This window comes from Typopeltis vanoorti, chromosome 8 (genome assembly GCF_054136105.1).
Source record: "Typopeltis vanoorti isolate ZY-2024b chromosome 8, IOZ_Tvanoo_1.0, whole genome shotgun sequence".
In the NCBI taxonomy this organism is placed as follows: domain Eukaryota; kingdom Metazoa; phylum Arthropoda; class Arachnida; order Uropygi; family Thelyphonidae; genus Typopeltis; species Typopeltis vanoorti.
In genome coordinates this window covers 77,572,510-77,586,649 of record NC_143556.1, presented here as the reverse complement: position 1 = coordinate 77,586,649, position 14,140 = coordinate 77,572,510, and the positions used below count along the sequence as shown (strand labels likewise).

The window sequence follows — 14,140 nt, the reverse complement described above, 5'->3', positions numbered from 1 at the left end:
CTATTATTGACGCATTTTATAAAAAATATAAGAAATAATACTTAACAAATACACTTAAAAATAATTTTCATGAGCGAAATTGTATAGTCCAGGGAATTCCTGGGACTCCGGAAAAAAATGTCTCGAATCCTGGGAACAGAATAGCCAAGATCTAAGAAACCCTAATATGAAGCCGGGTTTTCTTTGATGACATCACGCACTTTTGGATGTTAACTTCGCTCAGTCCAGCTCAGCATAAGGAAATAATCTTTACAGATATAGCAAAAAAACTAAACATTAACAAATTCTTTTCGGCAACTTTTTTTTTCGGGGATTTTTTAAAATTTTATTAATGTTGTTGTATTATTAACTCTATCATGCGAGTACACACTGCACACATTACATTGAGAGTATAAAGGTGAGCAAAAGACAACAAACTTACCACTGGTTAAAACAAACACGGATCTCAGTAAACACATTCTGTAGTGGTACTCGCAGCCATTAAGGCCAGCTTTGATTATTATTATTTTTTTTAATATCTGATCCACACACGGAAGGACACAAGACCTATAGCATATTGGTGCCGTGTGGGGGCAAGAGGAATAGAGGAAAGGCGGAGTCTGTTCATATTTTGCTTGAACGGTTGACGGTTGTAACCTTTAGAAAAGGCAGGGGGGGGGAGACTGTCTTAAAGGACAGAAGTAGATGGGATGAATAAAAGCAATTTGAAGCATAAGTTTATCTGACTTAGCAACAACAGTGACCATGAATCAGACGGTGCTTTCCTTGACGCGATCTTTTTTTTTAAAGTCTGCTGTAAATAAATATTCTGAGATAAACCAAATTTTATTATTAAAAATAAATTCAGAGAATGAGATTTTGTTATTGAATGTATAAAGGATCGAAAGAGCAATTAAATACTATAATACGATGCTTATAATAATTTCATTTATTGATTCAAATAAGAGAAAATAATTATGGTGATAACTGCAATTGAAAACAGCACTTTAATTAAATGCATTAATAATATTAAAGTACATTGTTATTTTTAAAAAGATGTAATATGCTCCATGACTTCGTACATTGAAAATGTTTCAGTAAATGGATAATATTTAGATTTAATTTTGGAAAAAGAAACAGCTACTATAACTAAGTTATACTAATATTATGTAATTTATAATATAATACGTATGAAATATTTATACGAAATTTGTAAAATTATCGTACATTAGTAATATAGGTAGTCACAAGAGGAGATAAACCCCTGCTCCAGAGACTAAATATGATATTTTTAAAGCCAATTCAGGCTTCTAATGAGTAAGATGATGTCTTATACAGGAGGTGAAATTCATCTCACCTAGAAACATTCCTAATCATACGTGCAACGACATTCGAATCCACTCCCTATTACTTGCACAGCAGAAGCTCTATCCACTTGGCCAACGAAGCCGATGACTCATCCAATGAAATATCGTGTATTTTCTTAATAAAAAAATAAATGGCGGAAGTAGAAAAAAATCGGATTCTACAACCATTTTGTAACTCGGATAATGAATTTTTTTCTATTTTGTAATTACGCAGGGTAGAATTTGTGAAATGTGTTTTAAATGAGAAATAAATTGACATAATAAATATCGATCACTTATGTAAAATGCTATTTCTTTATAAATACGATTTTTTTCCTGACTACGATTTGAGAGATAGAAGAAGAGCAAAAGTAGGCGACAGAAGGATTGACGTTGTGCAGATATGACATAATGAGTTGTATATAGCAGAGTAGTATGATGTGATTATTATTAAAGGCAAGTCCTAGCAAGGTTAGTATAGTTCGCCCACCGATTGTGGATCTCTCCTTGACATTTTGCCAAGAATAGTCGATTCATGCTGAAGGGGAGAAAGAAATGAAGGATGTATGAATTGGTCGCCAACATGCGAAATCACGTGCTTTCTGTACAAGTACTAGCTTGATTTTTGTTGTCGCTTTTTTGCATTATTTTTTTATTATTAATTTGTATGATGGATCCAATACAGTCAACAAGTTCTGTTGTTAAACGTTTCAGTAGCTCTTGTAAAAGAATATTGAATAATGTGCTGACATTCTGCGAAAAAGAATCGTCTCTTTGTTCCCCTTTCTCAAGTCATAAAACGTACAAGTGCAATTGCGGGCATATCGGGGTTGACTGTTAAAAGAATTTGTAGGGAATCAAAAGGTGAAGGTAAGCCAAAATTTAAATCTCCTAAAAAAAGCGCCAGAGTAAAGATAACCATCGAAAACGTAGCTTTGAATGATTTTGATGTAGACGTTATAAGAAGAACTATTCACGAATTTTACGTGGTCGAGAAAAGAGTGCCAACTGTTCCGAAATTAATTCCTGTGCTTAAAGAAAAAATTAATTTTCATTGGAAAAGAGAAACTTTAAGGAAAATACTTCATGAAATCGGATTTTGTTTTAAAAAGTCCCAGAATAAAAGAAAACTTATCATGGAATGAAGTGACATTGTTTTATCTAGAATGCAGTATTTGAGAGCAATAAGACGTTTCAGGGAGGAGAAAAAACCGATTGTGTATCTAGATGAAACTTAGATTGATAGTAATTTAACTTATGGAAAATGTTGGTAGTCTAAAGAAGAATGTGGAGTGCTACAAACCGGAAATGCCTCGCGCCGCATAATAATTTTGTGTGCGGGAAATGGTTTTTTTTTTACCGAATTCAAACTTACTATACAAAGACAATTCAACTACTGGAAATTACCATGGGCAAATGAATTCTACGATTTTCGAAAAGTGGGCAGAAGAAAAACTGATTCCAAACCTTCCTAAAAATGCTGTTACTATAATTGATAACGCTTCATATCACTCTATTCGATTAAACAAAGTTCCAAATTGGTCTAATAAGAAGCAAGTTCTTTTGGATTGGCTCTCTACAAATAACATTTCTCATTCCCCAGATATGCGAAAAATTGAATTGCTTAATTTGGTCAAAAGAAACTCGCCCACAATTAAGCTATTTAAATTCGACACGATGCTCAAAGAGCATGGATTTCTAGCTTTGAGGCTACCACCATATCATTGCGATATTAATGCTATTAAGTATGTTTGGGCAGAAGTGAAAAGTTTCATTCGCCATCGCAACGTAACTGGAGATATTGACATGTCGAAACTTTTTAAGCTTTCAGAACAGGCGACTGAAAGTATTACAATTCAAAACTGGGGAAAATATTGTTCTCATGCCACCTCATTGGAAAATATGTATTGGGACAGAGACGGAATCATCAAAGAATTATGCGAACCTTTGGTGATCAGTCTAAGTGAAAGTGATGGCGATTCGGACACCGATTCAGATGACTATTCAGTCATCTGAATCAATTAAAAGGATTTGATAATGGTATTTTTTTCCAACATTTTTTTGCATGGGTTTGTTAAAAGAGTCACAAGTCATAAATAATTAATCGGTTTAGGACATTAAAGTGTCTCAGTTATCTCAACTGTAAATTTATAATATCTAAGTTCATTTGAAAAAATTTCTGTTTTTCTGTATAATTATTTTTATTTTATAGAAAACTTTCTTAAAAATAAACTTAGTTAAATTTTTGTTTTATGCTATACCTTTTTCAATTTTGTTAATACTCTACGTACATTTTTCCAACTGTTATACAACTACAATGTTCATAAAAGAAAAGCTAAATTTTCCGACCTGTAATAATGATTTTGGATTCTCCTTTTTCTGACATGCGCAGAAGTGTCGAGGGATCTGTAATCGGTGGGCGAACTATAAAAGGTATATATATGAAAAAAAAAAAAAAAACATTGATGAGCAGTATTAGACAATAGCATTTCCATAACTGGTATAAACGTAGTCCATCGGAGCTGTTCGGATTATGATGATATAAAAGTATTTGACAACTTTCATTTAATGCAGGATTAATGGTCGAGGGACCATGGAGTTCTCAAAGGATCCTCTGTTCAATTTCATTTTTCAGTTTCCTAATTTTGGGCCCTCAAGCCCTGGTTCCATAATGCCACCATGCCACGGTTAATCCGGCATGTAATTTCCTTGTACAATATAACATTCTGAGCTTTATATATGGAGTTGAAAGAATGCTCTGAAAGCTCAGAGTGTTCCGGTACATTCTAATGTCGCCTTCTTATTTTCGCATTTACACCTTGCAAGCCATGTCTAGAAATTTTCAGCATTTATTAATGCAAATACAGTAGAATCCACTTATTGTGATGGCGGATAAAATTTTCAATCGGCTATTGTTATCAAAATCATTTGGTCCCAAAACAACCATTTAAAATGAATTAAATATAATAAGTCTATTATAATCAAAATCCTCGAATGTTTAGCTTTTGCATCTCAGAATTCTAAGAAATAAGGGTTAATCCTCAAAAAATTTGACAATGAACATTTGTCGAAATCTGACTTTTTTGTTAATCTTCCTTTAATCTTATTCTTCCGTAAATCTTAAATCTTCCAGGCAAATGCAGGGGGGGGGTATATAAATATAGTCTAATTGTGATTTTTCGAGTTTGCTTTCGTGCTCTCCTTCAGTAAGTGTATTTGATTTTAAGTGCTCGTTAACACAGCCCTTAGCATTATGGCAGAAGCAAGTAAAAAAAAACGTAAAGATTTATCTTTTCAATAAAAGCAAAGAATTTTGGAGTGCTATGATAAGTTGCCCAAAATGAGTCAGCGTAGTGCGGCTGTACATTTAAAAATTTCACAACCACTCTTGTGTAAGATCTTAAAAAACAGATCGAACATTGAAACTTCAGCTCTTACGATCTTTCCGATCCATGTTCTCATCAGATAACATGGTTCGGAAAAGAGCCGATCTGGTAAGGATACTCAAGTTGAATCAGCATTAAAAATTTGGTTTAATATAATGTTTGTGAAAATAATGCTTCGATTAATGGGCCTTTGATGTGTCAAAAAGCAGAACTTGCAAAAACAATGGGCAAAGAAAATTTCACCGCAACTGATGGATGGTTCGTCATTGTCTTCTTGAGCAATTCAGGTATAGGCTTTTTATGTCAAGTTCCTGCTCTGCAGATGAAACAGGAAGAAGAGATTGCGGACGTCCAAGATTAAGGTGGAAAGATCAACTTCATCTGATGGATGGGTTATGGTGGAAAAAGCGAGAGGATATTGTGTAAGCGTATTCATAGTGAAGAGAAAAGTGCTGATTTTTTATCAGCTGATGCATGGATTAATACCGAGTGGCCAAAAATTATTGCTGAATATTCTCCCGAGGATATTTACAATTCAGACGAAACAGGACTCTATTTTCGTGCAATGCCTGAGCATATTTATTTGTTTAAAAATGAAGGTACTAAAGGATTTAAATCTTCAAAGGAGCAAGTGACTTGTTGTGCTAACCCCTAGTGATTGGAAAAAGTAAAAATCCTCGATGTTTTAAAGGTGTCAAAAGTTTTCCTGTTGACTGCTGTTCTGATGCTAAGATGACTAACGACATTTTCAACAACTGGTTAGTTAAGTGGGATCTTAAATTAAAGCGACAAATTGTCTTGCTGGTAGACAAATGCACTGCACACACACACAACAATTTATCGTTAAAGAACATCAAAAGTAATTTGCTTGCCTTCGAACACTACATCGTTAATTCAACCATGTGACCAAGGCATCATACGAGCTTTTAAAGCTTATTATTGCAGGGAAGTTCGTGCGAGAATTATAGCTGAACCTGACTATATAAAAGACCAATCTGATGAAAGTGCAATTGCAAAAAAAAAAAAAAAATTCCCTTCTTGATGCATTGGATTTTGTAGCAATGTCATGGCAACAAGTCTCAGAGAAGACTATTGAAAACTTCTTCCAAAAAGGTGGATTTTTTAAGACAAACTCTGAACCTCCTTCTTCCAAAGAATTTGAATATCTTACAAATGAAATTTCTGATAAAACCCGAGACGGCATGTCAAAAGAAGAATTTGAAAATTGGTTGGATATTGATAACAACGTTGCAGTAGTGGCTACAATGATAGTGTCGGAAATATATCAAGCTGCTTCCGATGATAACTTTAAACTAATTGAAGAAAGTGAACCTGATGCAAGTATAGAAGAACAAATTTTAGAAGCTCCTAAAATCTTCAGATGCAAGAAGCTCTACGAATACTTCGTCGCGGTGTGCAACATAGAACAACAAACTTCGAAAGGCATTATGAGTATGAGCAATTTATTCATGAACTACTATATTCAAAGACACGACAAACAACTCTAGATAAGTTTTTAAAATAAATTTTATGTTGTTGCTTATTAAAAAGTTGTTTGGAACAATAAATTAAAATATGTTCATAACAATAAATTGAAATAAATGATGCAATTTTTTTTATAAATTTTTTAAATAAACGATGCAATTGAAATAAATGATGCAATTTTTTTATATCCTTTGCTTAATGTTATCAGCCAGTTATTGTTATCGAAAAGCTACTGTCCCAAAGTGATCACAATAAGCGGCGTCTACTGTATTAAATTTACTTGTAATTAAGTATAGTCAATATTATCATTTGTCTGATTGTTGACATAAACGAGGACTTCTGCGCATTTTCTAATATAATCTCCGAAGCCGAATTAATACGGATGTGTAATCCATTGGTCATCAGATAACTGGTAATGAAAATAAGGCAAAAACGTTTTCTATGCCTTCCTCCTTTGTCAAACGTTTCAGCTAAAGAGCGTTGTTATGAAACCACTCCTAAAAAGTATACCAACAATATATTTCTTTTTATGCAACAGATATTGGCCTGGATAATGTTCTTCCAGACACAGGCTTCGTAGCTCAGTCAACATTGGCGATGTCCTTTGATTTGAAAGCTCTGGTTTCTAATCCCGTTTAGGGCACGGAAATCGATTTTTCAACTGAGTTAGCCGATTTCATACGGTGCGAACGGTTATTCATCCCAAAACTGACTTCATTCGTGGAGCTTCTTAATTGCTTCAGTTGTAATTCCTAAACAGCAAAAACACCAACAATATTTAGACCCATCTAATAAAGTTTGGTTTGAAGTATCTCATATTCCATATATAGCTACACTTCTAATCTGACATGTTATGAGCTGAAAACTTTAAGCTTTTTTTAAGGAATACAAATTTGATCATCATTAAAGCTAAAAAGGAAAAAGGGTAATAGTTACAGACAGAACTATCGAATACTGCAAGAAACTTATCGTAATGCTCAGACAATATTCCATGTATCACTTGCTTACTGTCGATCGTACTCATAGTCATATTAACAGACTAACAAACTAACAGACAAATAGAACTAACAAACCAGTTGGGATGCAGAACTAAAAATAAAACTGAAAATGCCACGGACTTCAGATTATAGATTATATGACTTTTCCAAAGGGGACGTTTCATCGAGACCTGTAGTAGACTAAATTGAATCCTACCTAAAAGCCGCATGCTTACCAATTATCCTTATTATTATTATTATTCGTTTCAGCTCCAAAGAGTCCGAAGACTCATCGCGGGAGGACATTATGATCTGCTTTCATAAGTAAATCGCCTTCATATGTATGTGTAAACTTGGAGATTTCTTACGTCTACTGATATTTTAATTAGCATTAAGACTTTTTAATTTTTCCTCAACATGCATTTAGAAGAAACGCCAAATTTACTTAAAATATTTCGCAACCAACATAACCGAAGTATTTGACTTCGTAATGAACTCTGTAATTATTTTAGGTATCAAAATAAACTATGTAAAACAAGTCGAAAGAATAGCGATGTGAAATTACCTCTTTTTTTTTCGGTTTGCCTAATTATATCAGATTTGTGACGGACATTTTTATGGTATGGAAGGATTCCTTAACCTTTCCAAGAATTCGTAAATTCTTGGAGAGGTTAAGGAATAAAATAAAATAAAACATAAATAAAGCGCATCGCGTTATATTTGTGTTTTATTTTACCATAAACCATGGTAAAAATCTGGCGTCATATTGGATTCTCGTACATCAGGCTCATTTTCTTTGCTTTACAAATACTTTTTTACAGCAGGAAACAGAATACACTAAATCTACTTTTTTATCTGATGGTTTTAGTGATGCCATAAAAAACTTCAGAGCTGCTCCATATTCTTCCATCAAGAAGATATTACCCTGTAGCTATTTCTAATATCTGATTAATTTCTAAGTTCTGTAAACACCTAAGATACGGTACACTGATCTGCAAACTGAATTTACGTTCCTTTCGGGAAGCTTCTTTCATTTCTAGGTTCTGCAATCCATAGGAATTCCCTAGGTGTTTAACGAATCCCTTACATCTGCGGTTTACCTTAATTTGGCCAAGCTCTGTCGATCAGGAGTGTTCGTCGCGAAATGAGTCAAGTACCATGAACGGGAACAGTCTAAACTACAGGGCACCTCCACACAGAGGATTTGCTTTAAAAAAAATTCAACTCTTAAAGTTGCATTTTTTTAACACCTGAAAGGCTCTCATAAGAGCAGATTCCGTATAGAAAAACTGTACAATGAAAAATGTCGAGCACTAATGTATCATCCTTAGGCTACTTTTATCCCATTTGTGGAAAGTGCTATTGGCTAAAAATGCTCTACATTAATATTTTTATGTATACCTTTTACTAAACATTACCAGAATCAGTATTATAGTTATTATAGCGAGTTGTATTATAGCTATACGGCTATAATACAACTCGCAATTCCATATTTGTTCGTTAATCTTTCGTTTCTTAAATCATATTGAAACTGATGAACAAGGGTAAAAATTTATTAATAAAAAATATCTTTACGTAAGTAGTCTGTATTTTTTAAAATAATTTATAAACCTTTATCCTTGATATTTTTTTCCGTAATAAGTAAGGTGGCGTTTTTTTATGCATGGTTTATTTATCACGAGATAAAAAAACCATGCAGTGTCTGAATTTTGAGAAATTTAAACCTGCATTCTCTCCCCCAGCATGGCTATGTGGGTGCACATAATAATTTGTTAGGTAGAGGCCAAAAATTTGGCGATCAACTAATGTTTTGCACGAAATGATACAAGTTCTGCTTTTTTGCTTCAAAAAACAAAACAAAACAGAACTGGTATCAGTTTAAAAAAAATACGAGTCCGTAGTAAATCCATTATTTCCATCCGAGATTTATTTATTCAGGTGGAAAAGGATGAAATATTTCCATACTTGTTCTTTGTAACAAATCTTTTAGCTTCACTTTTATGTATAGTTAACTTTAAATTATCAATTCGACAATTAAAACCAGTTAATCTGTAATTAACTACTTTTTAATTACCAAAATTCAATTAATAGCAGCTGAATGCTATCCCCGAACCGAAAGTTTATATTTTTTCCCTTACAAGAATGAAGTAGGCGTATTTTTCGTCCATTATTATTCTGATGTCAAACAACAGTTTTCAAGGTTAAGTTAATCTGAATAAACTCTAATTAACAATACGTGTTACCTCGGGCCTACCAACATGCTGCTGCAGTTTTCTTATGCATTCTGTAAGGTGGATTCGTAACCTAACACATAACTTTTCATTTTGCCCCCTTCCCAATTGCAGGAATGATATGTGTTTTATTTCTTTAAAGTGATTTTTACAATAAAGAGGATGTGGCTTGGAAAGGAATGCTAGTGTTTCATGGTTTTTATTTTATTTTATTTTTATTCTTTGTGCTGCCCTCTTGGAGAGTTCGACGACCTCTTCACGGTTGAAGTAAAGGCAATTGTTCGTTTTCAAATAATGCCGCACAACCACATCTGCATTTCAGGAAGTTACTTCGTTTGAATATTTCAGAGATATTTAAACTGAAGTATGTGAATGTTAATTATCCGCACTTTAATATTAATAGAAATGGAGGTTTATCACTGACTGAATTAAACTGCAAAATTCCATGCCGTTTAATTGTGTTAATTATCGGTTCATTGTCATGCGTTGCATTCTGGGAAGAACTAAAAGAGGACAACTGAATAGGTCAAAATTACAGCTATTTGCTCTGATACAGCGAGTTCTGTTCAGTACTGCTATTAAGTTAAAAAAAAAAAAAGAATCAAATTTATTTATCACGAATACCAGTAAGTGAGGTTTTATAAAATGGCGATGTAATGCTGACAATTTAGTAACTATAAAGAAAACGAAGGATTGTAATAGCTTACCAAAACAGTTGGAATGGGGGAAAAAAAATACTTGACTAGCAAATACATTGAACAGTAAACCCGAAATTGCCAATCCAAACTAGCAAATCACAGCGCCACTGGTGATTTTTGAAATTTCCTTCCTGATAAAAACATGAAAAAAATAATAATAATCATTAAAATTGAAAACAAATATGTCAGTAGAAGTTAATTATTATTAATTGTATTAACAATGAAAATAATTAATCGGCGAAACTTAAATCAGTTTAAGTAAACGAAAGGATAATACAACGTTAATTCTTGTACATTAAAGGAGATCTTTAGCTTAAACCGAGATGACAGATTAATCAATATTATTAAGGGGTTTTTAACTGATAAATATATTAATTTTAATGGACGAAATGGTAAGACTGGTTACGAATTTCATAATGAAAAAGAAAAAAAAATCTAGTGATCTAGGTTTGACAGTCTTATTCTTAATGCACTGTCGAGATAGGATACTTAAAAAAAAGTATCAACAAATAATATACACCACGGTGAGTAATCGCCTGGGAAGATATGCTGCATTCCAGACTGTTTAGGACAGGCCCCAAGTTAATTTCAGTGACGAAAAAAAATTAACATTTGCAAGTAATTTATATGAGATTAATTTAGTCTAATATACATCGTATTTCATCAATGCTGTAAATTATAGTACGATCCTTATATAATGCGTGGGTGAAAGTAATGAAAAATAATAATAATTCGATATTCCAGCAAACCGGTGTTCGAATGTCCAACTCGAATACCGTATATAGTTAATTATTATTATTATTATTATTTTTTTTTTTTTTTGTTGGAACAACCTGCTGTTCTATTCTTGGTGAAGTACTCTACTATCGGAATAAAGCTGAAAGGGCGTTTTCTGTATTTATCTATTTGTTTTATTTGCACTTCAATCCAGTTTTACTAATAAAGCGAAAGGAATATTTAAGACTGCACAACACCACCATGTTTTCCATCACAATATTGTCCAAATTTTAGATGTGTGCTGAAAACTACAAAGAGTGTTTTTTTATATAAAACAACTGGTGCTGGTATTCCTTTGCAAGCAGAAAAAATTAAAAAGGATATCAAAATTAAATGGATATCAAAAGAAACTAAAAAAACTATATTTACTGATATTTTTGCTTCATTGTGTGATAATGTTTTTGGAATAAGAACAACAAATTAGGTATGTAACGCAGTTTATTAAGCATAAATTTATTGTACGAGTATAGTATATAAAAAATAAGTAAAATGTATATAATCATTTTAATGCAAGTTTTTTAGCAAGTACCTTAACAATAGATGAAAAATATAATTTTCATTAAATAATTAAGCTTATTTGCACAGTAGGTAAACGTGTAAAAAACTAATAATAAGTACAAATTTCTAAATGTGCTGCATCCGTATGTCACACGTCATTGTTAATAAAAGTGCTGGTATACGCCGTACCGTTAGTTCCGTCTTTGAAAAAAAATAAATGAATAAAAAAGCGGTCTATAAATACTAAAATTGAAAAAAAACAAAGCTATTTCTGGAATTGTCTATAAATATTTCTAAAGTGCTGTGAACTACCACAGCATCATGTATAGCTATTCAATTCCCTTTTTGATCTAGAAACATCGGAAGAATATGATACAAAGAAGGAAAGGAGTGCGGTGGAATAATAATAATAATAATAATAATAATAATAATAATAATAATAAACTGGATCTTCAAAGTTTACAAATATAAATATGAAAAGAAAAAAAAAACTAAAACAGTATTTTTTTTCCCTTTTGCTAAAAGACTGGTCTTTTAGCAAAAGAACAGATTTTTGCAAACATCTATCCACTGTGGTCATGAAGGTTTGTAAAAGCCTGCCCTGGAGTATAGCTCCTTGAGTTCGTAAGGCCTCTTTTAACAACAACAACAACAACAACAACAAAAAAAAAAAACTTTTTAGTACATAAACGTGAAGTGTAAAAAAAAAAAAAAAAGGACATTATTTGCTGACCATAATTTGCTTTAAACATAGTTTTATCAAAAATCGACCCACGTTCTCATATTTATCTATTTATTAAAATTAATAACTGTTTTTTTTTATTTTTTTATTTTCTCACTAGAAAACTGGCATGGAAATTGGCCGTGTCATAGAATTCAGAGAGTTGTGTACGTGAGGAGGAGGGCGAACAGTATAATGAAAAAGGAAGACCACGAGTGTTACTCCACAGGGCTCAGTACTGGGACCTTTGCTTTTAACTTTTTATGCTAATTACATTTTCACTAGACTGAAGGGAGATATTCAATTGTTTGCAGATGATGTCATGCTTCTCTGAATTATTATTATTATTATTAACAGACCGCCATGGAGTCAAGAGACTCATCGTGGGAGATGAGTCTCTTGACTCCATGTACTCTTGACATCCTATACTCTGCATCTCACATGCACAGCTCATCGTACCTCGACTTAAATGCATTCGCTATCCCTGCACTCACCACACTCTTAAGTGATGCATACCAATCACCCACTGAAAAAATCTACTCCTTTCCCCCTTGTTTACACCCACCTTATACAGTTTCCAGAGATGGTCTCTCGTTCTGCCTCTGTCTTCAGATATTCTATGAAAAATCTCATCCATGCTAATCTTGTAATTACCCCATATCAACTTATACGTCTCGATCTTGTCTCCTCTCTTCCTTCTCTCCACTAGGCTTTGTAATTTGCATTCTCTCAATCTGTCCTCATATTCCACATTCGAGAGACCAAAACAAACTTAGTCAATAGTCTCTGGACCCTCTCCAACATCTCATCATCCTTTTGAAAACCTGGTGACTAAATCGGTGCACTGTAATCCATATGCAGCTTGATCAAAGTCTTGTACAATGGAATCAGAACATCCTTACTTCTATACGTCAGTGTTCCCATAAGCCGTTGTGTAGTCCTCACAATTTTAGCAAAATGTCCACGAAATTTCAAGCCCCTATCCACCACAACTGCAAAATCTTTCATCTCCTTCATGTCCTCCAAAATATCCTCACAAATCCTATACTCTGCATCCCATCTTTGCTTCTCAAATTTTAAAACCATACATTTTGCAACATTAAACTGACATCCACCCCCCCACACACACACTCGCTATGATTCGATTTGATTATATCAAATCAAAGAACCACTCGTATATTTGGAATTGTCAATTACGCAGATTCAAAATAATCTTCCTCAAACTCCACAAAACGTTTACATCTATCGTATAGGTGTTCGAAGGTATGGAGAAAGTCCTGAACGGGAACCTCCTTCAGTGTCTGGTCACACCCCGTTGTATGCCCTCAATGTCACTGAAGGGCTTTCCTTTCAAGGCACACTTCATCTTTGAGAAGAGGAAAAAGTTAGCGAGAACAAAATCTGGCGAATTGAGGGGGGGGGGGTGTTCAATTACACAGATCGACTTCGAAGCCAGAAACTACTTCACAGGCAGCGCACAGTGCGCAGGCGCGTTGTCGTGCAACAGAAACCAGTTGTGATACAATTCTTTCCTGACACGTCGCATATGAATGTACAAAAGTTTCATTACTCCTAAATAATACTGATCGTTCATTGTGGTGCTCTCAGGAACAAATTAGATGTGGATAATTCCAGCAGCGTCTAAAAAAACAATGACAATTTGTTTGACACATGATTTTTGCAACCTGACTTTCTTCTGCCGGGTAGAAGACATTCCAAGCCATTCCATGGTCTGGGGTTTCGTTTCCGGAACAAACTGAAAAGACCAACTCTCATCACCGGTGCTCTCTCTCTCTGTTCATGTGTCAACGTGTGCGGCACAAACCTAGAACAAATCTCCTTCTTGTGCAAATCTTTCTAAGATTAACCCGCCGTTTTTTCCTTACCGACACCAAGCTGTACACCGAGTCGCCTAGTGGTTATTCACCTGTCATGGACAACAATGTCCCTAACTTTCAGCACATTTTCATTTGTCTGTGCAGAAACTGGTCGTACACAGCGTGGTTCATCCTCCAGGGATTTCCTTCCCTCTTTAAACGTGG

At 33.8% G+C, this 14,140-nt stretch overlaps 1 protein-coding gene across 2 annotated transcripts in view; it reads right to left on the bottom strand.

Moving 5' to 3' along the window:
• LOC150104143 (WD repeat-containing protein 55) overlaps positions 1–14,140 on the bottom strand; it is a 164,406-nt gene that overhangs the window by 107,094 nt on the left and 43,172 nt on the right. Inside the window, exon 1 of one of the 2 annotated variants that reach the window (XM_090396778.1) lies at positions 10,112–10,233. The exons of the other annotated variant lie outside the window; for it this stretch is intronic. Coding sequence (XP_090252904.1) covers positions 10,112–10,159 — 48 coding nt within the window. The 5' untranslated portion in view covers positions 10,160–10,233. Of the gene's footprint in view, positions 1–10,111; positions 10,234–14,140 lie in introns of those variants that run through there. 2 annotated transcript variants of the gene reach the window in all.